This window comes from Photinus pyralis, unplaced genomic scaffold (genome assembly GCF_008802855.1).
Source record: "Photinus pyralis isolate 1611_PpyrPB1 unplaced genomic scaffold, Ppyr1.3 Ppyr1.4_LG3a, whole genome shotgun sequence".
NCBI classification, from domain to species: domain Eukaryota; kingdom Metazoa; phylum Arthropoda; class Insecta; order Coleoptera; family Lampyridae; genus Photinus; species Photinus pyralis.
Genome location: NW_022170509.1, coordinates 6,864,000 through 6,890,827, shown reverse-complemented (window position 1 = coordinate 6,890,827; position 26,828 = coordinate 6,864,000). Strand labels below are relative to the sequence as shown.

At 36.6% G+C, this 26,828-nt stretch overlaps 1 protein-coding gene across 15 annotated transcripts in view; it reads left to right on the top strand.

Moving 5' to 3' along the window:
* Nucleotides 1-25,180, top strand: part of LOC116166284 (protein limb expression 1 homolog) — a 54,463-nt gene extending 29,283 nt beyond the window's left edge. For 7 of the 15 annotated variants that reach the window (XM_031481173.1, XM_031481180.1, XM_031481178.1 and 4 more), the window contains exons 2-6: nt 16,633-16,720; nt 18,241-18,481; nt 18,530-18,652; nt 18,846-19,029; nt 19,085-20,102. In XM_031481173.1, coding sequence (XP_031337033.1) covers nt 16,633-16,720; nt 18,241-18,481; nt 18,530-18,652; nt 18,846-19,029; nt 19,085-19,316 — 868 coding nt within the window. In that variant the 3' untranslated portion in view covers nt 19,317-20,102. Of the gene's footprint in view, nt 1-16,632; nt 16,721-18,240; nt 18,482-18,529; nt 18,653-18,845; nt 19,030-19,084; nt 20,103-22,320; nt 23,347-23,385; nt 23,913-23,961; nt 24,126-24,267 lie in introns of those variants that run through there. The other 8 variants (XM_031481185.1, XM_031481176.1, XM_031481184.1 and 5 more) reach the window with 3 other exon arrangements.
* Nucleotides 25,181-26,828: the final 1,648 nt, after the last annotated feature.

Here is a 26,828-nt window from a genome sequence, read left to right as displayed (position 1 = left end):
GAGCTCGCGCATCTGAAATAACAAAAGAAATTACAATGAGTGCAAGAAAAAAAGCACAACAAAATTCATAAAGATATTAGACGATTCAGAAAAATTGGTTTTGTTTTTTTACCACCGCCGAAGGAAATCTATTAGGTCTTTGTGGCTATCTGCTTCTTCTTCAGTGGCGTCCCGTTAAGTTTTGATTTCCGCTGTGCCTAGAACTGACGTATCTGAAATGACAAGAGAAATTACAATGCGTGCAAGAGAAAAAGCACAAAAAATTCATACGGATAAATAGTTGGTTATGTTTTTTATCACCGCCGAATGAAATCTAGGTCTTTGTGGCTATCCCTAGGGCTGGCTATCCTTCTCCACTCGCGAGGTTTTGATTTCTGCTGTGTTTGAAAATAACGCATATAAAATGACAAGAAGAATTGCAATTAGGGCAAGAGAAATGGCACAAAAAAATACACAAGCAAATTAGACATATGAGAAACATTGTTTTTGTGTTTTAACACCGCCGACAGAAATCCAGGTCTCTGTGTCTCTCCTCAATGCGTAGAAATAGCGTATCTGAAATGACAAGAGAAATTACAATGAGTGCAAAAGAAAAAGCACAAAATTCATAAAGATATTAGACCTTTCCAAACCTTGTTTTTGTTTTTAGCCACCGCCGAAGGAAATACAGGTCTTTGGGACTATCTTTCTCCATTGGCCTCTTGTCAGGATTTGATTTCCGATGTGAGTGAAAATAACGAATCTGAAATGACAAAAAGAATTGCAATTAGTGCAAGAGCAGAGACACAAAAAATATACACAAGCAAGTTAGACCTATGAGAAAACTTGTTTTTTTTTACATCGCCGAAAGAGGTCCAGGTCTCTATGACCATTCTTCTTCAGTGGCGTCCCGTCAAGTTTTTGTTTTCATTTTGCGTAGAAATGACGAATCTGAAATGACAAGAGAATTGATATTAGGGCAATAGAAAAGGAACAATTTATACAGTAGCAAGTTAGACCTATGAGAAAAATTGGTTTAGTTTTTTTTACGCGGCCGAAAGAGTTCCCGGCCTCTGTGACCATTTTTCTTCAGTGACGAGTTTCTATTTCCGTTGTGCGTAGAAAGGACGAGTCTGAAACAGAAGAATATACAGTGAGTGCACGAGCAAAGCACCACACATTTACAAGGATATTGGATCTTTCAGAAAAATTGTTTTTTTTACCACCGCCGAAAGAAGTCCAGGTCTCTGTGGCTATTCATCTTCAGTGGTGTCCCGTGAAGTTTTTATTTCAGCTGTGCGTAGAACTGACGTATCTGCAATGACAGAGAAATTACAGTTAACGCAGGAGAAAAAGCATCAAAAATTCACTAGGATATTAGACTTTTCAGAAAAAATGGTTTTGATTTTTACCACCTCCGAAGGAAGTCCAGGTAGAACTGACGTATCTGAAATGATAAGAGAAATTACACCGAGTGCAAGAGAAAAAGCACAAAATATTCATAAGTATGTTAGACCTTTCCAAAAAATTTGTTTTTGTTTGGTTACACCGCCGAAAGAGTTCCAGGCCTCTGTGACCATTCTTCTTCATTGGCGTCCCTTCAAGTTGTTTTTTTCCATTGTGCACCGAAATGAGAAATTGCTGTCCTGTCAAGTTTTTATTTCCGTTGTGTGTCGAAATGGCGAGTCTGAAACAAAATAAATTAATTACAGTGAGTGCAAGAGAGAAAGCACCAAAATTCACAAGGATATTGGACCGGTCAGAAAAATTGGTTTTATTTGTTACCGCCGGCGACGCCAAAATAAGTCCAGGTGGTTATCCTTCTTCAGTGGCGTCTCGTCAGTTTCTGCGATGCGTAGAAATGACGAATCTGAAATGACAAGACAAATTACAATTCGTGCAAAAGAAAAAGCACAACATTCATAAAGATATTAGACCTTTCCACCACCGAAGGAAATCCAGGTCTTTGAGACTATCTTTCTCCACTGGTCTCCTGTCAGGATTTGATTTCCGATGTGAAAATAACGAATCTGAAATGACAAAAAGAATTGCAATTAGTGGAAGAGCATAGACACAAAAAATACACAAGCAAATTAGACATATGAGAAAAATTGTTTTTTACACCGCCGAAAGAGGTCCAGGTCTCTGTGACCATTCTTCTTCAGTGGCGTCCCGTCAAGTTTTTGTTTTCATTTTGCGTAGAAATTACGAATCTGAAATGACAAAAGAATTGCTATTAGGGCAAGAGAAAAGGAACAATTAACACACTAGCAAGTTAGACCTATGAGAAAAATTGGTTTTGTTTTTTTACGCCGCCGAAAGAGTTCCCGGCATCTGTGACCATTTTTCTTCAGTGGCGTCCTGTCAAGTTTCTATTTCCGTTGTACGTAAAAATGACGAGTCTGAAACAAGTGAAGATACAGTGAGTGCACAAGCAAAGCACCAAACATTTACAAGGATATTGGACCTTTCAGACAAAATATTTTTTTTACCACCGCCGAAAGAAGTCCAGGTCTCTGTGGCTATCCTTCTGCACCGGCGATCTGTCAGGTTTTGATTTCCGCTGTGCGTATAACTGTCGTATCTGAAATGATAAGAGAAATTACACTGAGTGCAAGAGAAAAAGCACAAAATATTCCTAGACCTTTCCAAAAAATTGTTTTTGTTTGTTTACACCGCCGAAAGAGATCCAGGCCTCTGTGACCATTCTTCTTCAGTGGCGTTTTTTTCCATTGTGCGCAGAAAGGCCGAATCTGAAATGAAAAGAGAAATTGCTGTTAAGTCCTATCAAGTTTTTATTTCCGTTCTGTGTCGAAATGGCGAGTCTGAAACAAAAGAAATTACAGTGAGTGCAAGAGAGAAAGCACCAAAAATTCACAATGATATTGGACCGTTCAGAAAAATTGGTTTAATTTGTTAGCGCTGGCGCCGCCAAAAGAAGTCCAGGTGGTTATCCTTCTTCAGTGGCGTCTCGTCAAGTTTTGATTTCCGTTATGCGTAGAAATGAGAATCTGAAATGACAAGAGAAATTACAATTAGTGCAAGAGCAGAGGCACAAAAAATATACAAGCAAATTAAACCTATGAGAAAAATTGTTTTTGTCTTTCACCACCGCCGAAAGAAGCCCTGGTCTCTGTAGCTATTCTTCTTCAGTGGCGTCCCATCAAGTTTTTATTTCCGCTGTGCGTAGAACTGACGTATCTGAAAAGACAAGGAAATTACATACAATGAGTGCATGAGAAAAAGCACAAAAGATTCACAAGCATATTAGACCTTTCAGAAAAAGTGGAAGGAAAGGAAGGAAATCAAGTCTTTGTGGCAATCCTTTTCCACTGGCGACCCGTCAGGTTTTGATTTAATAATAATAATAATATATATTTGATCTTTTAGCCATTACTTGGATGAGATAAGTCACAGTGTATATCAACAAACATCAATAAGATTAATGACAAACAATTAATAAAAAAATTATCACAGTATATTTTTTTTAGTTGACACAATTTCTTGATCACAATCCGATTTTCTAAATACTAACAAAGATCACAAGACAATTTAGTTGGAAGTTAAGTATTCACTAATCTCATAAAAATTTTCCGCGGTGCGTGAAAATAACGCATCTGAAAAGACAAGAATTGCAATTAGTGCAAGAGCACCGCCGAAAGCGGTTCAAGGCTCTTGACCATTCTTCTTCAGGGGCGTACCGTCAAGTCTTTTTTCCATTGTGAAATGACGAACCTGAAATGACCTGAAAAATTGCTCTTAGGACCAGAAAAAAGGCAAAAATTAATAGGTACACAAACAAGTTAGACCTATGAGAAAATTGGGTTCGTTTTTTACCATCGCCGAAAGAAATCCAGGTCTCTGTGGTTCTTCTTCTTCAGTGGCAAGTTTTTATTTTCGCTGTGCGTCGAAATCACGTATCTGAAATGACAAGAGAAATTAGAAATTACAATGAGTGCAAACTAAAAAGCACAAAAAATTCATAACGATATTAGACTTTTCAGAAAAATTGGTTGTTTTTTACCACCGCCAAAGGAAATCCAGCTCTTTGTAGTTATCCTTCTCCACTGGGGTCCTGTCAGGTTTTGATTTCTGCGAAATTTCGAATCTGAAATGACAAGAGAAATGGCTTTTAGGGCAAGAGAAAAGGAACAATGAATACACAAGCAAGTTAGACCTATGTGAAAAATTGGTTTTGTTTTTTTACCACCGCAGAAAGGTGTTCAGGTCTCTGTGGCTATCTTTCTCCATTGGCGTATAACGTATTGTCAGGTTTTGATTTCCGATGTGCGTGAAAATAACTGAATCTGAAATTACAAGAAGAATTTCAATTAGGGCTAGATAAGAGGCACAAAAAATACACAAGCAAATTAGGCGTACGAGGAAAATTGTGTCTAGAAGTGGCGAATCTGAAATGACAAGATAAATTACAATTAGGGCAATAAAAAAAGGAACAAAAATTTGACCAATGAGAAAAATTGGTTTGGTTTTTACCACCGCCGAAAGAAGTCCAGGTCCCTGTGGTTATCCCTCTTCTGTAGCGTCTTAAGTTTTGATTCCCGTTGGGCGTAGAACGGACGTATCTGAAATGATAAGAGAGATTACAACGAGTGCAAGAGAAAACGCACAAAATATCCATAAGGATATTAGACCTTTCAGAAAAATTGGTTTCTTTTTTTGCCGAAAGAAGTCCAGGTCTCTGTGGCTATCCTTCTCCACTGGTGTTCTGTCAGAAAGAAAAGATCTATTCAATTTTTGAAATATATACAGGGCGTTCCATTAAAATTTACCAAATCTCCAATTTTTACTTTGCGATATTCAGTTGTTTTTTTGATATTCATTTTCTGGCGATTTATGATAACCACAACTGTTGTATTTAAAGTTAACATATGTAGAACAACCCTGTACACTTAGGTGGGAAGATTACTCGTGTAGCTTTCGACGATGTTATTTCAATGGAAGCCTTCCGTCTACTGCACTCTGCTACACGTAAAAGGTTGCGCTGCGATTGGTCAACGGTCTTCCGGGTAATAATCTGTCCTGTAATCTATTCCTTCAGCGGAAATACTTTCTGTCGGTGACCGGGTGCGAACTGTGTTTTCCATTTTTAATGAACCATCGGCTGCAATACATGAACACCAACAAATTTGTGAACTTAGAGCAAACCGACTTAGAGCCTCTATGTCATACCAGAAATATATGTCACATGGAACCGACACTTCAAAATACATACGTTCAACATGGAAAATTTTCAAATTATTTCCGAAAACTTAAATACAAATTCAAATTTGTGTTCAACGATGTGAATAATGTTTACCGTTGTAGGGGGGCCATTTTCGAAGTGTTTCTGGCAAAATTATGTTTGCCCTCAAATGCGGTTTCGCCATTTTATATATTGGTAGCACACAAAAAACTAATTTACACACAGAAGTGAGATTTGTTAAGTCATTACATGCTAGAATTATGTGTTGTGAGAACCCTGTACAGTGTACAGGCAACGTAAAAAATTTACGAAGAGGAAATACTTTGATTTTCTTTATCTCGACTTGTGTCCGTCTTTTTATATTAAATTGTTAAGTTCATCATTGACTAACATTCAATTATTTGCAATTTGTTTAAATATTTGCACGGTAAGAGAAAGGATAGGAGGATAATTGCTATCGTACCAATTGTATACCACTTAATCATTCTAGAAAGGACTAAGGAGATTGTTATTAACACCTTAATTATAATAATCAATCAATCGTGCTGTACTAGCTGTTATACAATAATATGGTTCAATTTAAAGTTTTGGGAATTAGTTTTTAAGATTTAGTTAGGTGTGACCTAATCCACTTTATATATGTAATTGGGAACCACCCAATCAGTTTCTTATGATTCCCTACACGGAAATTTTGAATTGTTTCCCGATTTACATAAATTTCTATTGGTCAAAGTCCATGATTTTTCATTCAGTTATGATGACAGAAAATGGCTAATATGATCTTATAATAACCTTCAAAATTGATTTATGTACATTTTCCTTTTAGTTGCGTATTCGGAATATGTATCCTGTATAGTGTAATCCTTTATTTCTACCCAACGTAGCAAATCATATAATGCGGAAAATCGCTTCTATTACGTTTTGATTGAAATACTGAACGTGTGGATGTCATTGTTCGTAAACTATTACTAGCATGCATGAGACGAACTTAAACAGAAAACAATTACAGAATCTATTATACGCGCAAACAAGAACGGCTGATTAATTAATAATAAATAATTGAATACTCAACCGTCATGTCCAGTTGTTCATCGTGCAGATTAATTTATTATCGAATGTTCAATACGTAATCCGTTATTAGTAACATTAAATATACGATATTCCGGTTGTAATTAAAATACATTTTGAAGATGGCTTATTTAATTAACTATTCAAAATTATATTGTAATCTAGTTGTTCCCGAAGGAAATGACCCTCGTTAAATTTAGCTTAGCACCGTTATAGAATCAAATCTTTTATGAGCTGTTCATATGACAACACATAAAACGAAATAATTTATACGGGTCCATTATGAGGCTTGATCTCTACCGGGACACGTCATTCTTTGCATTTCATTGTCAGTAAAAGGTTAGCTACATTTCCTTCTAATTTTTTTACCACGTAATCCAATGATTTTGGTGTTGCCATTATGAAGCAACAAAATGGAAAGTAATGAGTAAAAGTGTACATTCTCAGCATGTGGCAGTACCATAATACTTTAGTGTACATAATTGTACCACTTTTGGTATAGTCCAAGCTCGATAGTGACGATTGACCACCACACCACAAAGTAGAGCCATACAACTGATTTGTACTTCAATACAGGAGTGGAATTGGACGATGGAAGACCATTTTTGCTAAAGAAACCCTCTCGTAATTAATTAGCCATTTAGGGTGTACCTTTTCCAAATAGTTTGCTTTATGGTAATTTGTGATACAACATAAGTACTAAAAAAATTATTAAAAAATGCAAAAATCAAATACGGTAGAAGGTAGGATAGTTTGGATAATGTTCAAATGAGCAACTATTTTAATGGATTTTCTATAAAAAAATATTTGATATATCATTAAGTACCTGGAAAAAAGTCGCTTAAAACGCTACGTGTTTCGCTTCAATTTGATTATTATTTTTGGTCCGCGAAAGTCGCTATTCAACTGTTCCAAAAAACGTCGCCGAGTGTTGCACAAAAAATCACCATGTGCTGTGAAGGATTTTTCTACTTCACGCCGCGAGAGTAAATCTTCGAATGTCGCGTACAAAAAATCACCTGGCGCTATAAAGATTTACGAGTGCTATACTAACCACGCGCATTTTTGGCTCAATTATTATTTGGAAATGAAATTTTATGCATATATACAGTAAGGTACATAATTTTTTTTTTCTAAAACATTCAATATACATTTTGCTCTAAGGTAGAGGCGTTCACATAATTGTTTTATAATGTCCCCAATTTGTCTTAGAATAAACTTGTGTAAGGTTCGCCCCTGAAACTTTGGCGATATGGAGGTAAAATAGTAGTGGACCATATAATTAAATTCTCGAAATAGTATTCTCCTATCATTTCGGGTTTAAGCAGTAGTGATTATACATTTCAAATTGTATATTCCGAGGTATATTCAATCAATATAATCAAGTATATTTTTACACTTTTACAATTGAAAAATATGCAGAGAAAGGCAAATGAAAATTACGACTGACCTGTCATGCGTAGAAAAAACTTATGTGGAATGCTAAAATGCACAACTGGAAATTATTTTATGTTATACAGGGTGTTTTAATTTCCTGTAATCTTGAAAAATGTAATTTTTGAAATGAAATGCTATACTGAGTTGCACTTCAAAAAAGTTAGGCATCAAACAATTTTCAAACCTATAGTGTCAAATACTTCAGGATGCACGGCTGGCACAGGATTATTGATGGAGATTATACGAGTAAATTCAAAATTCGAGATTCAATATAACCTAAACATCGAATTTGACTTTTACCCCTTTTAATATCTCAATTCCCCAAATTGCTGGTTTCATTCTTACACAATTTTTTCTCGTTGATGGGAATTCTTATTATTATTTCTAACAATTCTTTCTAAATAACTTCCATTATTAGAACGATCTAGTGCGCCCCAACCCTTCCACAATAATCGAGTGGCACTCAACCGTTTCAACTGTCCTAATGCATCCATCATATATTCTTCCTGGGGTTAGCTGGTTAATTAATCCAATATTTCATCTACTGTCACGCGTTCGGACCGTTGTGGTTTTCTCCAAAATTGACTGTTTCACACTGAGGACTAGTGGAGCTTCTGGTTCCTGTCTTTATAATTTACCGGCTGTGAAAATGGTGATCTTTTTTCCCTAAACTCGTCGATTATTTCTTCTCCCTCTTCTCTTTGGTGGGTCGTAATTGCGTCCTCCTTCTCCTGTAAGCTTTCTGTTACGAAATGTTAACGCCCTATAGGAAAAATGTGCGTTTGCCATTTGCAACTGCTTTTCTTGTATACCTACATGTTATATTTAAACTTCCTTTATACCATACCGTTAAAAATCAAATTATTTCGGTAACGTTTGCTATACAACGTGATATTTTGTAGATGATTGAAAATCCTATTATACGTTACCGACAACACAAACTACAGCTGGCTATTGTGTATTAAACCTTAATAGCACTCTATATTCGTTAAGAATAGTAAAACTGATCGATATTAAAAACCTATTAATATAAACTTAATACGGATGGTGTGCCTTTTATGTGCTGCTATTGTACAATTTTAATAGCGCATAATACACTGTCAATATAACAATTAACTAACTCGATTAAGATTCAGGCAGTTAAATTGTTGGAGGTATAAATAACTACGTGCCAAAATTGGTACCATAAAAATATTACCAGTAAATAAATAAATAGCCGATAATTAAACAACCTGCACGACTAGTTAATAATAATCTTCGTCTTTTATTAAGGTGTTATACCGTTTAATGCGACTAAAAAATATCGCATCCAGGTGTCCTCTATGGTTTTGCTAAGGTGAAACTACATTCTATGAAAGTTCTTTTGCAATAGTAATAAAAATGTAATGGACACATTGATTGATATTTTATTGACTTCATAATAAAGCGAAGAAAGTATTCAAATTCCTTTTCCTTGCGTTTTCTCATAGAGAGTATCTTACACTTCTATCATTTTACGCCCTTTTTACTATATAATTTGCAGTGATAATTAACACAGCTGCGAGGTTCACAAATTTTGCGTTTAAGTCATCATGACTTGGTTTTTCGGGTATACTCGTTGGACAGGTACCACACAACGAATTATTAATAAGGGCGTCGGCTCTTTTGTAAACAAAATTATACATTGGTGACAATATGCCGTCAAGGTTGGCAATATGAAGTTGTCTATGTCAATGTTGGTTTGAAGAAAAATAGTAGATGCCAAAGTCACATACCTCATAGGTCACAACCTACTATTTTTTACTGTAAAGATACCTACTTAGTCCTGACATATGTAAATCTTTGATTTGGTTATTTAAATTTGTGTTCTGTTATTGATTGTACTGCCCAGTGTTGAGCAACAGATACGTATTACACTTTACAACAAAACTGGGACTAGAGGAAACCCATTTTGGAAGTGGTATTTCATGATCTGAAAGCCATTTTAGGCCGTGAAAGATGAAGTCATCTTCAGAAATGTGGACCATAAACAGCTCCTAAGACTTATCTATGTTAACAATACCGTCGACAAAGTTTAATTTTCCAACCCCTTTAGCCTACATCGAACCCCTGACCATTACTGAAGATGGAAATTTAATTTAATCAGGATTGTGTCGTGCATCAAGTAATTGTAAGTTGTGATCCGAACAAAACAGAGGCACAGTTAAAATAAAATTAAACCCCTTTAGTTCCATACTTGTTGGGAAAAAATTGAGGGAGGGAGCAACTTAGCAGGCTTAGCTCTCAATTGAATTATTTTTATTTAGAAAGAGTGCCTAGTTTGGTAGCAGAAAAGCCCTAAGAGAAAACGGAAATGTTCTGTTGCGACAAATACCTAATTCTAAAAAACCGTGTGGCTATTGGTCTTAACGTGCTCTATTCTAATAAATGATAAATGCCAGGCAATGCTATTAGGTTAGGTTAGTACTTCGTAAAAAAATCCAAAGGGCCCTTGACTTTTTTCAAAGTCGCATATTTAAAAGGCCGGTGTCGTTGTAGAGTTAGAAATTGATTTCTTCAATGACTTTGAATTTTGATAATGTGCTAAATCTCATTATATAAACTACCAAAAATCTAAAGACGTTAATAGGTGGGTTTGAAGGTTTTGAGAAGGTTGCGTCCATTTGCTATGCCTGACGAAACTGAAAACGTAGACAATATGAGGTTTTCAATTTGATAAAACAGTAGAAGAGGTTATGGCACGTACGAGTGCACTGAATTTGAAAACCTACCTACTACAAGTAAATACCCCCAAGAATGTAAGCTGAAAGAAATTGTAAAGACACTTATGTAAATTTTTGGAGTTAAGTAAAGTTCGCAGACACGCTGTTGTACAAGCTTACTTAACAACCTTATTATGACTCATCACAAGGTTAAAGACACGTACGTAAAAATAAATTGTTACAAACACAAATTTTCAGTTTGGACTCGCACGACAAATTTACATATTATGAAAATCCCATTGGAAGGTAGATCTGTGCAACTAGTAATAATTAAAAATGCACGTAGACATCCTATTAATCACAAGACGCATGACAAACTTGCAATTTTAGAAAAAATCATGGTTGAGCGTCGGTACTCGGTAGTTGAAGATAAATGCTCAACGTAAACTACAGAATTTTGGATCCACAGTTACTAAATCAATTAAAATAATTTCTGCACTTGATTTATGAGTCACCGAATGACTAATCAAGTGGATAATGCTATTTTGAGAGATCCTGAAGCGAGTAAATTTAGTTTTGTGTTCCACCTACCGACAGAATCACCCTTCCATTACGTCATGAATCCTGAATAAGGCGACAATTTTGGAAAGCTAAACATGTTATATAATTGATTCGAGTGGGTGGAAATGGGAACAGCGTCAATTCGACAGTTCCCTATTCAGGTTTTTTTTTATTTTTAATTTATAGAGCAACTTTGCAATGACCTCGAAAAATCTTTTGTTTAAGCTGACGGGAATTGACCATACAGTTGATGCAACAAACGCCAGATGTAAAACTTTAGAAAAGTTAACCTGTATACAAATGTAAAAATTAATAACGATACTGCGATTTACTGTTATTGCTATTGATTTTCCCGCTAAATAAAATACAAATTTGGACTTACTAATGGGCAATTTGAATTAATGTTTGTAAAGCTGACGAATTGAATAAACCAACACCTACATTTGGGTGTAAATGAACGTTTATACAAGTGCCCACTTCCAATTATAACGGAATCGTCTGTAGGTAATCAGGCCGAAGTGGGAATAGTTCCTAATTAATAAGTTCCACTAACAACTTGAACATAATTACAAGAAAATGAAAGTGCGTTGTTAATTGAAAGAATTCTAAAATACAATCTTCTTTATGTCAGTATAAAGCAAAGAACTAGAAAAATAACTGTTTCCTTTTTTTATTAAGGTAATCGACTCCTTGGATAGAACTAACATAAATTTAAAAAAGAAGCTTTAACACCTCCTTTTTTTCTAAGACTACCTAAAGTGTAGTGCATGACAAAATCGCGCTTCCGGTCCCTTTAAAGTTCAAGCGAATACACAGATATACGGTATCTTCATAATGAATGCCCAATCTTACTAATTGACGTGGGTCGTGATCGTCATGTTGAAGAAGAAATTAGTGTTACGTAAATATTAAACAGCTTTTTAGTGGTCGAAATTCAACTAAAAATACTTTCAACTCGGTGTGAAAATATGGCAACGCGAGCTTTTTGGCTCCGTTATGGAACCGCGATCGCATCTTCTTACTCCTCCCAGATAGGATTAAAACCATCAGAATATATACAGCACCAATAATGTTCTTTAACAAGATAATAACAGCTTATCAGTTCGATTTAAAGTAGTTAAAAGCAAGTGGGAACTAACGAGTCACGATTTTGCTGCTTTTTAATAGTTTTAAATACTAAACACGGCCATAAATAATCTACCGGAATATGTGCTGCTGAGGTATTCACCAACCGTCTTGCTATAATTTTTCAACAGTATAATGATATTTCGCACATTTACGTTTAATTTTTCTATACGTCAAACAAATTTTTAACAATACAAAGAAATGCAGAAAATACGCAGTTTATTTTCATTTAAATACGCAGTTTATTTTCATTTATAAAAATTGCCTCGGAGTGTTGTTTAATGGGGAATTCACATTACTGAAGATCTACTGACAATTCTGCGTAGCTACATTTGACACGTACTAGGAGAATCCCCAAATGACATCTAATCTAATAGAACCCACTCCGACACTTGTTTTTAATACTACATATTTGTATTGCATATTGAGTACCAAATTCGATCATATATCGATCAATATCCGGCTACAAGGGATGATAACCAGCACGCCATATCGGTCTCAGTCAGCGGTTAAGGTATTTGGAGGAACAGCACACATAGGCTCCCTTGGGAGTTAAGTTTCTACGTCTATTTGGACCAATTTTTGTCAATTTTCTTGTATAAACGGTAGTCTACCTAGAAGCCATCCCTATAGATCTAAATGTCCTTCTAAGTCTAACAGCGAGGAAAATACTGGAAGTTGGGCAAGACCCGTACTGACCAGACGGGATTCACCCCCACCTAGCACGTGATCTTGCCCCCCACCCCCACCACCGGAACCTATGGTTCATGGTTTCTTACAAAAAATATAAATTTACCTACTCAACATAGGGCATACGAGTGTAATATATCTTAAAAATAACCGCCCTCCGAATGGTTAGGTATGTAAATATATACCTAAGTTTTTATTTAAAAAATTATATTTTTTGTAACGAGAAGAAGGTATACCTTTATGTGCAATTAAAGCGTGGTTTGTGGATTCGGTAAACAAAGTCAACCTAGAAAGCAAAAATGCTTGAAGTACCACAAAAATTACAATCCTCGCAATAGACGAATTATGAAAAAGCCACTTTTCGAAAAAGTTGGTATTTTTTCGACTCGAAAAGGGTAATTAAAGAGTGTCTTATGGACCCTGTAAACAAAATTAAAAGTAAAGCAGACATATTTGAAGTGCCATAAAAGTGACGACTCATACAATAGATGAATACAGAAATAGTTATGTAAAAGTGAGTTTTTATTTAAAAAATCTTTTTGAATTTTTGAAACGGAAAGGGGTTATACTTTTCAGTGTACTTATGGGCTCTGGAACTTGTAAACAAAATCAAACGATAAAATTTGAAGTACAGTAAAAACGACAAACACTCCAATAGACGAATCGTTATGTAACAGTGTAGCTCCATTTACTGATCGTATCGAACAATTTAACCACAGAGTATTGACGTACAAAAATAACACAAAATCATTTGTAAATTAATAACTTTAAAAACATAAACTTACAGTTATTTTAAATAATAATTTGGTGGTCTCACCTAGAAGAATACCTGCCACCTTTGCTGCTTCGTCCTAATACTCCTAATTACGAGTCTGGGATTCGGCCGCAGGTCGACCGTACGGATTTGTGCTAATCCTCAGCCCTCTACAGTTAAAATAGAGCAACGCTAAATAAACAGTTTCGTAACAATCAGACAGCATTTGGTAAAGGTTGAAGAGAAAGGATAAACGTCCGCACGTAACTTTGGGTTCGTTCGGTGTGGTGTGCTGAGGGCGGTAAGGGTGAAGGCGGGGGTGTGACCATTCGTCTCTAGTTCTTGCGTGTACGCAAAATACCGTAAGATTAGTCCCAGGTTTGGAGTGTTCTGTTGTATAGGTGTGAGGCATGGACATTAAATAAAAGAGAATTATAGAGACTGGAAGCATTCAAGATGTGGATTTGAAAGAGGCTGTTAAATATAAAATGAAGTGATAAGGTTAGAAATGAGGAAGTATTAAGAACAGCAGGAAAAGAAAGACAACTGTTAAGCAATATTAAGGGAAACTGGATAAGCCACGTGTTGAGGGGTGAAGGAATGTTAAGGGGCGGATTAGAGGAATCGATGGAAGGCGGAGGGAAGCGAAGATGAAGAAAAAAGAAATGGATTGATGATCTGAAGAAGGGCTATGTGGGGATGCAGAGAGAGGCAAGGGATCGGGAGTTATGGAGGAGCCTAAGAACCTGCCAACTGGCAGACAATTTAAAAAAATTATCAAAGTCCTCGTGTGAGATCGAAGGGACTTCAGCGCATTTTTGTGTGGCAGATCAGTGTTTTACCACTATTGACTCCACCATCAATAAGATCTTGCCGAAAGCTACCACGTTCACTTTGTCGGTACCATTTTCTCACTTACCGTGCACTCGCAATTCGCGTTTGAAGTTTTGACTCCACCATCAGTAAGATCTCGTCGGGGGTTACCACATTCCCTTTGTCGATACACAGTTCCGACGTCCCGTTCATTCGTAATTCACATTTTGGTAGATTTCGCTAAAATCCCGGCATAAAATCGTATTCAACTTTTGGGTACTTCACATAGCTCGACCTTCTATTAGTGACACGAGAAAGAGAGACCGCGATTTCGCGCTGTAAGAAACTTTTGGGCGCCCAAAGTCGACTACCCCTCGAAGCGCGCCGCGCAAAAGGTGGTTTATTTCGCCCCTAGGAAAAAAAAACAAATTCCGCCACGCAGGAGTTGTGCGCGTTGACAAGATCTTCCCGACGACACCAATTTGAAAACAATCGGAGAAAAACTGTAGAAGAAGATAGATAAAAACTGAAAAATCTCCAGGTTAGTATAATACGCTCGGGGATGGCGTCCAGATGTCGTCGACTCCAAATCTTGTAGCCCCATCCCTAACGTCTTAATTACACGGCCCGATAGTTACATGTACACTCCTTGTCTTTTTACAAGCGTTTTTCTACGGGCGCGCATTTACTGCCAGCCAGCCAAGCCAGCCAGCCAGCCAAAGTGAGATTAAAAGCTACTTTTTACAAAAAAAAAATTTTGCAAAAATGCGCTAAAAATACGTCCGAGGTCGAAACGGCACGATACCCCAAGGTAGGTACGTAGCTGCGATTTTCCATGTCGTACGCAGGAGTGTTCCAATAAATTGAGCCCATGGGTTGCCGTCTACATTCTCAACAAATTCAAATGAAATACTTTCCTTTTGCATGAATATAAAACAGTAATAATGAAACATCGAATAAACATGGTATAATCAAAGAATAATTATTAGTTACTCTTTGGTATAATGTAAACTTGTAAAATTATCATGCATTTTAATTAGTAGATGCCATTTGAATCAAATAATAAATCAAATACGCATGAAAAACGTTCATAAATTTGTATATCAAACACACCCAAAACGCAACCCGTAAACAATAATCCCCCAAGATGAAGTCTTGTTTGGGCCCTGAAGTTTATGGACATGGTAACTCGATTTCCACCCCTTTTTTTTAATTTTGAGGATAAAAGGCCCTTTTTCTGGCTAAACATTCAAAGGCACAGATGCCACTTCAGCCCAGTTCAAGGACAGATCATTATTAAAATCGACCCAGTCGTCTCTACTGGAGCGTGGTCAGCGTCAAAGAGCGGCAACAACCAGCAACAGCAGCAGAAAATTTAAAACAAGCATTGTATTTATAAATACAATGGTATTAAGTCTTCCTATAGGGTAAATTTCATTGTCTAATCGGGCCGCATAAATAAGCTAAGATTTCATTTATATTACAAGAACAAAATAATTTTAACCAAAAATCATACATTTCCTGAACATTCAGGCGTATTTTGATTAAAAATCGGTTCCTAAAGAATAATGAGGGAATATTTTTTGTTATATTTCCAACCTGTGGATTGCAGTTTGGAATTTATCCAATCCGAAACGGGAAAAAAACATGACAAATCTTTGAACATCGTTAAACTTAACGGAAACGCCAACAATCTTGTTCTTCTGCTTTTATTGAGTGCAGAGTGTATTCCAAAATTAAGCGACTGTAAATAGAAGCCTTTTGCTTCCGCTTTCAATTTTTGAAACGGCAAACTTGTGTGAATCCCGAGAAGTTATGTTAATTAAAAGTTATCCGTGATTAAGAGAAATATTTTAATACCACATTTAAAGACAGTAAAACAACTTTTTATCTAATATCTGAACACGACATCTTTTAATAGGGTCAATTAAAACCACGAAATTGACCTAATTGTCACGATCAGATCTTTGAGATTTATTTATTTGCTATTCCTACATATAATCAGTCAGAGCTAACATTCCCACATTAATGTCGATCATCGTAACCCTTTGTGCACTTGAATTATAATAGCAATAGCCGGTAATTGATCAATTTGATATGTGCGCTATGAGAATTTTCTCAATACCTTGGTACAAATTGGGAAATTTCATTTTCGCTCTGATGTGTGTGGGAATTGCCAATGAGATAAAACTTCCTTTAAAGGAAGTACGTATGCTTCGTGGTGTGGAATTAATAACTATAATAAGGCTGACATGAGCTTTAGATGTTATGTTATGTTACCTTGGTCATAAAAGTGACATTTATTTTAGTGTTTTTTTCAGAAACATGCTCGAGCTATGGAAGAAGAAATTTACTACCGCGCAGTATTCTATGGAATATCGCCGTCCGACAGTATTCGTGCTTTCACAAGTAAGTACCGTATTTAATATTAATTTTAATATTTGAAATGCTATAGAATATTCAGCTACAGTAAATATATTGATGAGTCTGCTGTTTTTTATTAATATTTATGACCAAATTAACAGAAAATTAATGTTAAAATGATTTTTATTGAGAAAATAAATGTCAAAATTTGTACACTTCGCTACAACCTGCCTCTAGCACTTAAATTAAACGACGATCTTAATTTGTTCGAATAATTATGACTGCGGACAGGGTGAAGTTTTTATTTCTTAGTTATAAGTCAGGTTTGTATAATTTTTAGACCACTTTCGTTGAATGGCTCCTACGCCACAGCTGTTGAGTGAAGATTTTGATTGGGTTTTTACCTAGGATGCAGTCTAGAGGAAGAGATTAATTTTCAATGTTACCATTATTGGTATCATCAATACCTTGCAGATTTACTTTTTTTTACAGGACATTCTCCAAATGTCTTTCCATGGACCTTTGATCCAAAGTGCAGAACCTAACGATTCGGACGGCTTTCACCAGAGGCTCTCTAATTTGATTCCGGAGTAAAACACATTTCGACTAAGCATCGCCCACAGCGCCATGCATATTCGATACGTTGATGTTTTTGCTCCATTGGAAGCAAATGAAAAACTTATCACCAACCTTAACGCACTTTTAATTATTGACTTTTCATGGGGATTACTTGGGTACATCACCTGGAGAACTTCAGCCACAAATTTATTTCAATAGAACAGAGTCTGGATAACAATTCCCAAGCCATTTTTGAGCATGAACGTTGCTCTTCTAATGAAAAACAATCATTTGTTAATAACAAAAGGTCGGTTTTTCATTATTTTCAAAAATCGCAATTACTATAATCACTACCTTGGATGTCGGGCTTTATTCGCTGCTATCATTTAATGTACACTTTACGGCGGAGTTGTCAAGCATAATGTGACCTTATAGCTTGTTCAATACCTATACTTGTTGGGAAAATAATTATTCCCATACAAAATACTAGGACATACGCATAAAACAAAAGTAGATACTTAATTAACCTTGTAGTTACTTAGCAACTTGAAATCCTAAAAAAACATTAAGACGGTGTTGTTGGATTTTAAATTATAATTGTCTAGTAATTTTGGTTTTATGCCTTTATGACCTTCTGAATGAAAGTGTTCCCGTTATCTAACTCAATAAGAAGTGGATGAATCATCGTTGTACATCGGCTCATTTCCCAATTTTAAATAACATTTAAGTGCTTAAGCTTGACCATATTTTTCCAGTTTTAAAGATCTTTTGTGGTTTGAAGCTTTCTCTTATGATTTTCACCACTGGAGTAGGAGAAAATTGTTGGTTATTTTACTGCGCGGAGGTCTTTTGCTGGTAGCTGCTGTTAGGAATTAGCTAGTGTTTAAAATTTATAAATAGACAAAATGGTTTAGCCGTAAATACGACACATAATGGTGTAATCATTTATTACCTTACATTCTGTAGACACCATGAAGTCTATTAACTATAAATTGTATTATTTTTAGTGGCAAACAAGTTCCAAACCAACTTTACTATATTTAATCTATAAGTGGGCAATAACCATATTTTTTATTGTCAGTTGGGTGGTGTCGATCATTGACATACCTCATTTAAATGAGCCAAATTTTAATCACGCAAAGTGGTTAATATATCTTACTAATTGGGGTTTTACGATGTGTACGATACAATCACTTTTGAGTACCACTATGGTAACCATATGCTATTCGGTTCCATCGCACGATTCTGGTAAGATGGTCTATGTTCTTACAATCGAAATCATTATTTTCGTTTCAGAAACATCGACCAGTCAAGATCATAAAATCCTCGGACTATATAAAGTCTATTGGGTTACGAACATTATTGCAACAGATATAGCGTTTGGAATCACAATCGTTTACTGGACTTTACTTTATGATGGTAGGTAACTAAAAGGTTGTTTAATCTTTGTTAAAAGTTATTAACTCTGTTCCGCATTGTTGGATTGAATTCTGGGAGAATTCCTGTTGTAGGAATAAACGCATTGTTTTAGTATGCAATCCGGAAACGAGTTATTATTTTACTCACACTTAAAGTTATTAATATGGCTTTAAAATTCTTACGTTATTTACAGCGAAATATGTGCCGTTAAGCGCTGTGAATATTATTGTTCACGCTTTCAACTCTGTGATAATGTTCATCGAATTATGCGTAGCAAGGCATCCCGTACGATTGATTCATTTTTACTGGCCATTAATCTTTGGAGGTTGCTACATTTGTTTTACTATTATATACTACTTTTCGGGAGGAACTGGCAAGTACGTACTTGGGATAGAAATTTAACCCCCGCATAAAATGTCAAGTTGGTTTTAGGGACCAGACGCCGGCAATTTACCCTATTTTAAATTGGAGCAAAGGAGAGATGACAGCAATCGTATGTGTAGTTGTGTGCGTCTTCGTGGTCTTCCTGCACATTTTGACATACGGTATTTTCAAACTTAGAAAGGTCTTCCACAAAAAGTGGTTTCAAGTAAAGGACGAAAGGTTGAGCTTAGAAGTTGGAAAAGATAATCCCATTTCGGTACTACCAAATGATTTAGTCTGAATTTTGTCACTAGAATATACCAAGTGTGCCAATACCAAAGCGTACCTAATCAATATTCCTGCCTAATATAGTGTGCATAGCTTTTGCAGGTTGTAAACTTCATTTCAGAAGTCCGTGTAGTGGAGGAATGTGCCAGAGCACAGTCAAAATTCAAACCGGGCAAATAGGAAAACCACGCTCGATAGCAATAAAGGGGTCTTAGACAATAAATAACGATCATGGTTTTCTGTTTTATATGTACACGGGCGTGCAAAAGTTAGATATAAACAAAACATGACACGTTATGCAATATGCCTAGAGGTGTATGCAGCAGTCATGTTAATAATTAATGGTTCTGCCAAGATGTCCAACGTAAAAGTAAGTACAAATCATTAGAATCGCATTCCATGAATTTATGCAAGTGGATGAAGTATAATTATTTATAATTAACACGTATAATCACTGTTCTTAGGTAATTATTAAAATCTATGAATAAACACGTACCGAAACCCCAAAGTATGTTTAAATGGTGCGCTACTGGAATATAGCGGTAATCATATTCCTCCACTGCACGGGCATCTGAAATTAAGTTTTAGTAAATTACCTAAGATAATGTGGAAAAACTGAACACAATGGGCGATTTTTCCAACGCCTAATATGCGTTTAGTATCATGGATAAGGGATTATGGGTCATGGCTGATGTGACATTCCTTTTTATATGATTACCACTAAACTGTATGTAACGTGTATTTTTAATACACTTAGCAAATTTGTATAAATTTCTTTATTAATAAAAAAAGATTTTTATTCTGGTGTAATTAATTTATAAACATATAAATTTGCATTGCAAACAACAAGAACCATTACCTACACCTAATTTACACGTATTAGGTACATTTTCGCTGAGGGTCGTCTCTTCTTGTTACTACAACTGAGTAATAAGAGGTGTTTCAATGTCACATTAAATTTGGAAACACTGACCAAATTTAAATAGTAACTACATTTTCATCAAGAGTGTTTTCCATTTATGTAAAAATTAGGGTTGGATTTTTATAGCATTGAAAACGGAACATTGTTTCAAAAGAAAGAAATGTATTGAGATTCAAAACTTCTCATTACGTTATTCAAAATTGGGTGACATTTGTACTTTGCAAACAATACTGAAATTGTACAGTATGTCCTATTTTGGTTGAAACTGCAGTGTATCTCAGCTAATTTGAAAGATAAAGACGGAAATCACGGTTTATGCGACCCTGCCAATTTTTGTAATTTTTTTCAAAAACTTTTTGAATTTTTTTGAATTGCTCCATTTAAAAAATGAGGTTAGATCCGATAACTTTTTTACCTGACTCCGTATACTTATATTTCAAACGGCAGATTATGTAACAACCATTACAAACAAACGTTTGTACACTAAACAACTTTTGTCCATAACTCAGTAATAAAAGACAAGGCCAGTTTGGTTTGCAACATCGAGTATATCTCAAAATGTTTTCAAACTTTTATATGATCAAAAGGAAGCTCTTTAAAAAACGTAGAAGCTATATGCAACAGTTGCAATGTTTGGTTATTCGAGTACTGTGAATTATCATCATTTTCAACAGTGACGCCAATCAACAAGCTACAAACGTATTCGATGTTTCACTAAAGAATGGCTGATTTGGTCTTTTTAGCCTATTTTTCTTCAAACATTTCACAATTTTTTGTATTTTTTAAAATTTGTTTGAATCCCTTGAATCTTTTTTTATCATATCTGATGTCATATAGTTTTGAAAAGAGAATTTTGTATGCTGTCTGTTTAGACTAAAATATACACGGTATTCCATTTAAAAAATGAGGTCCGATAACTTTTTTACTCGGTGACCGTATACTTATTCAACAATCATATTTCCGATAACTTAATAAGCAAAGAAATTATAGACTTTTATCCAAAAATCGAAAAATGCAACTTTTTCCCCTAAGTCAAAGACCAAAGACTGTAGGTTTATTTTCAACCCCCTCTGGTTACAACCCTGAAACAAACTCAACGAGGAAACAAAACATATTCAATGTACTGCAAAGTTACAGCACTGTAGCTAGACGAATTGTTCGGTAAAAGTGCAGATGATTGACTAATATAGCTAAACACCTTCAAAAGCATTTGAAAAACAAAGTGGCCACAATAGCGCATTTTTTTTATTTTTGTGGAAATGAGCTAATAAAACAGAACAATGCAAAAATTATTTGTAGATTTAAAGCGAGAGATAATGATCTGATGGTCCTCGTTTTTCGTAAGCTTCCACCTAGAAGAATACCTGCACCCCTACTTCATCCTGGCCTACCTTGGTGATATCACGCGAACTAAAGACAGCCTAAGCTCGCTGATCTATGCAAGTGACCCTCGGTTATGGGGCCATGATCGGCGTTCTGCCCATAGCAGACTATTCGGCGTAATGTCCATGGTCGGTGACTTGACCATCGACATAATCGGGTCAGCGTATAGTGGAAATTCTACGAACAGTCCAGGCACCTCCGACGTAAGGGAAGAAATGACATTTCTTGCTTCCAAATCGATCACTTTCAGCTAGTTTTATTTAATATCGAACCAGTATTTCGCACTTATTAATTTGAATGGGCACCTTTAATATTGACCGATTTTCTTAAATTCATGCAAATACGCACACGACCCAGACTATACTAACTTTGGTATTATTTGCGGAAATAAAAATCTACTCGGGGGGTGCGTCAAGGTTTGCAAAGAACTTTGTGAATGTGCTACCCACCCACATAAAGGAAGTACCAGAAAATACGAAGTAATCTATTTTAATTTTGAATTGTTAAATAAGAGATTTCAATGAGCGAAGAGCAACGAAACCTGATTTCAATGACCGACTTTTTGTACTAAATATAAAATGTGGCCTGCGCAAGATAAAACAATTTATATCGAGAAGTTATTTCAATAACGGCGTAAATTTACGAAAGGAAAACGGGGATATGTTTGTATATATAAATAATAATGGGGTACGTAGAAAGTCAATTTGTAATTGTAATTTCGTCGCCGAGGTGCGCGAAATTAATTCGTCAACCACTTTGCGTTAATTCCGGTTTTGATAATTTGAAGGTATTAAAAGTACAACAACGCATGATACTTTTGCGATATTGTGGGATTATCGATGAATAGTAATGAGGTAGACGAGGAGCGGGTACCGTTTTAGTGCGGAGTAAATTAATAAAAATTCTTAATTAGATAAAAGAATGGAGTTGGTGATTGTGCGTGGCGTATACTTAATCGAGTTCGAACAATCAAATTTAATCGATTTCCTATGATAAACGATATTGGGGCACGGCGGGCAAAGAGACGGGTATCCGCTACCATTGATTGCACCGCACCTCGCCGTCAGTGGCACTAGAACATCGGTAGTGTGCAAATATCTGTTGTGCGATCGAACTTCGGTCTGATAATCGTAGTATTGGTATCGCAAGGTTGTATTGTGTTACGGGCTCCCCGGTGGACGCTTTTGCGGATGTTACTATCGAAGTCGGAGGTGTGCTTTACAAACCTATTTAGCTTTAAATGCTGGTAGTGCAATTGAAATACCAGAAGTGCCGTCCTCTTTCTCGTGAGAATTCTGTCAGGCAACTTATATTGATTCGGAGGTCTCGTTCTGGCACAAAGGAGCGGCGTTCTGACCTCTCCGTTTCAGCTGCCAATCCGGTCAGCTTCTTGTCTCGACGGTGCTCTGTCTTCGTCCCGTCGAGGTTTAGCCGAACGGTGTGTAAGAGCAAGCAAGTTTAGGGAGATCGTTGCGAATCGCTGGTGCGGCACAGGCAGTGGAGCGAGCCGGGGAGAAGCCGGTGCTGTTGCCACTGCCATAGCAACAACATGCAACGCGCGCAGAAGTGCAGTGCTCATTGATGAAGAGTGCATGTGCGAGCCGCGATCTCATTACGCGGCGCATCCTTGAACCCGCCGGCCAAGTGCCGGCCTCTGATATGATGGTGTACCCGGACCCGCAGTGGAGCTGCCCCACGTCCTCGATGTTACAGCTGTATGATGACATGGGTTACCGCGGTAAGTGCATCATCACAAAATACGACAAACTGCATACGCTTTACGTAACCGTTGCAAATTTGCTAGCTCGAACGAAATACGGCCCCCGGTAATTATAAATGTCCTCTTGAAGCAGTTGCGACAAGAACGGTACACTTGTTGTCAATATGCACCGTGTAAATTCAATTAAAATAGCTGGCCGCGACTGCGGGTGGGAGTGACATCCATAGTGTATCTTGCATGTTCGCGATGTTTAACAGTGGGCGATGCGAGCGGGGCGCAGACCGCTGAGGCATCTCACATGACATAGCCAGACAGCAAAAAGTTGTGTATGCAGCATAAATTTAGTTTGAACTGTAACTTGGACCATTAAAAGTTTAAAAACTGGCTTCGAGCAGACGCAAAGGTTGCCGCTGAATTCACTGCCACTTATAATCAGCAGCACACAATGCTTTGTTTTGGCGCTTAACATTACAAAGATGTCAACGGTAGTCGCGTTTATACATTTGCGTTAACAATACGTTTATTATTTACGAGTCCCGTTTACTATCAAATCAGTCAGTTAGATTCATTAGCGATGAGAGCAGGTAATCCGTTTTAGGGGATGCGTTCTGAGGCTGTAACTTCTTGTTGCAGTGAACGTGGTGGAGACCCTGCAGGAGTTCTGGCAGATGAAGCAAGCCAGGGGTGCCGATCTTCGAAATGGTGCACTTGTTATCTACGAATCCGTACCTTCGAACGCCCAACCTTACGTATGCTACGTGACCCTTCCTGGAGGATCCTGCTTTGGAAGCTTTCAGGTAACGCTCTAAGTAAACATTTTCAAGTCAAACATAGTTCGTGTTTTTTGTCAACATCGCTTACCGAACCTGTTAATGTATTTGCTTTTTTAGTTCACACTCACGTTAGACTTTCAGTTTAATCGTATTTTTTCCCCTAAAGAATTGTCCCACGAAAGCAGAAGCTCGTCGTAGTGCGGCCAAAATAGCTTTAATGAATTCCGTATTTAACGAGCACCCTTCTCGGCGAATTTCTGACGACTTTATCGAAAAGGCGGTTGCCGAGGCGCGGTCATCTTTTAAAGGCGACCCGGAAGAAGCGGACAACCCCAATACCGGAATTGGTGCGTTTCGCTTCATGCTCGAATCGAATAAGGGCAGGACGATGTTAGAATTTCAAGAGCTGATGACTGTGTTTCAACTTTTGCATTGGAACGGAAGTCTGAAAGCGATGCGGGAACGTCAGTGCAGTCGACAGGAAGTGGTAGCGCATTATTCCAATCGCGCCCTTGACGATGACATGAGATCGCAAATGGCACTCGATTGGATTGCGCGTGAACAAGAATGTGAAGGTGCTTTACGACGGGAATTAAATCAAGCCGAACGCGAATTGGAGTCAGCTCGAATCGCGGGTCGCGAACTTCGATTCCCGAAGGAAAAAAAGGATATCCTGGTCTTGGCGCACAGTCAAGTAAATATGAGTTAACCGGCTTATAAGTGTTACTTACCGTGATACCGCGCCAAATTAATGATGCACCAGGCCAGTCCGCATTCATTGTATTATATTTCCCATTCTTTGCATCATTATGTTAATGTTAAATGAGACTGTTTTTGTTATTAAAAATTGGTTATTATACTTTATGTTAATTTTGTAAAATGTAAGTTTTGGTTGCCATTGTTTGGTTTTTATCGATCTCTTGCTGCAGTACTAACGCGTACTATAGAATAAAAAGTGGATGTAGCATCAAGACGCTAATAATTTTCGAATTATCATTGCTATCGCCATTGTGTGTAGTCACTATTTTTGATTTTATTTATATTACATAATCTTCTAATAAAACTCGTTTTGTAATGTTTGCAAGCTTTATTTTTCCTCTTCCACTTATTTTTAAAAACCGAGTTAGTGGGTGGATACTGGATATCGTGGTCGAACCAAATAATTATAGCGACATAACCGAGAAAGTTGGTAAAGTGCTTTTTACTTGACCTAATAATTAAATCTACCATTTAATGTTTGACAAACAGCGCGACCATTGTTCACTGATTGACTAACCGTAGCCTTTTTGTCGAGAAGAGAAGTGGCATTACCTACAAATGCAATTACACACTTGGCTTTTTAAGTGATATTTACATTCCTAAGTGTTTATCGAAACACTTAAAATAAATGTTTAAAAAGGTTCCGCTTCGCTTTGTATTTCCAAGAGAGAAGAAAGTGAAAAATCTTCACGTTATACGGAAACTTATGTCATCAACTTTACGCGTAAGTATATAACTTTGATCTTTGCCACTTTCCTCATTAACTTTATGTAGTCACATTTTTCCCGTTATTACATCATAAAATTAACTGCTTTTACTGTTAATTAAATGAATTGATTTTGGTGACATTTACAGATCCAAGTGAATTCACACTTTTGTGATAGACGCGAGCTTTACATCATCTCCCATTACCCCAGCATGCTGAAAATTTGTTCATCTCTTTCAGAACGCATTTTAAACATTCAGAGTAATATAGTCAGATGCATGGCACTCTAATGTTGTTAATCATTTAATTTTATTATGTAAATGATTGAGTTACCGGCACATCGACAGTGGGTAATCTCTGCGATAAGATACTTCGGTTTCGAGACGTACTTATCAGCTCTGGGGTCTTGTGGGGTTAATTCGCCCCCAGAAAACCAATAAAAATGTGTCAAATGTCGGAATTTTGTCTTTTAGTAAAGAGAAAACATTCCTTCAAGGTCGGTTCATTTTTAACCGGTTTGACAATTTTAAAAGGAAAATTGGCATTGTATAAAATCATAGAACAGTGGCTACTTCTAATAGTTTAGTACAATTTTGGCACTGGATTATACGGTTAAGTTAATATGCATTTGAGGGCTGTAGCTGAAGGCCGATTTTGATGGATTTTAAATTTTAATATTCGTAAATATTTTAATATTGTCTTTATTTGCCATAAAAGTGGTCGAAGACGGCATTTTTACAGCGAAATTGTCACAATATTTTCGTAAATTTCCGCCAACCGTCGTCGGTATCTTTTGAGCGACTTTTTTGTTTATATTATTCGTTTAAGATCTTTTAATTACCTACCATGAGAGTTTTAGCAAAATCTTTGAAGCGATGTATTCCTTTTGCTCCAGAGTGACGTGTAAATGTTTTCTTTCCTTCCCTTCTTCTTCCCTACCACCACACTACGATTAGCTCTTTTCGTGTACTGGGGGCTATTCCATACCCCCGAGACCTCCCAGTGCTACGTTCTTGCTCGCCAAATTAACCCTAAGGATTGTTGCGGTAGTTTTTCATAAGGGACTATAGAATATTTCTTTCCTGGCCAGTATTCGATAGTCCACGAGCTCTTGGTGTTACTTTTATGGATTGTGGATTATGTGATATGCACAATTGCACACTATAAGTTTTGGGGAAGAATATAGAACCGAGGGAACTAGGGGGAAAGAAATACCCCCCGGTAAAAAAACGTTTCAACCTTAACTTTCCTATAAAACATAC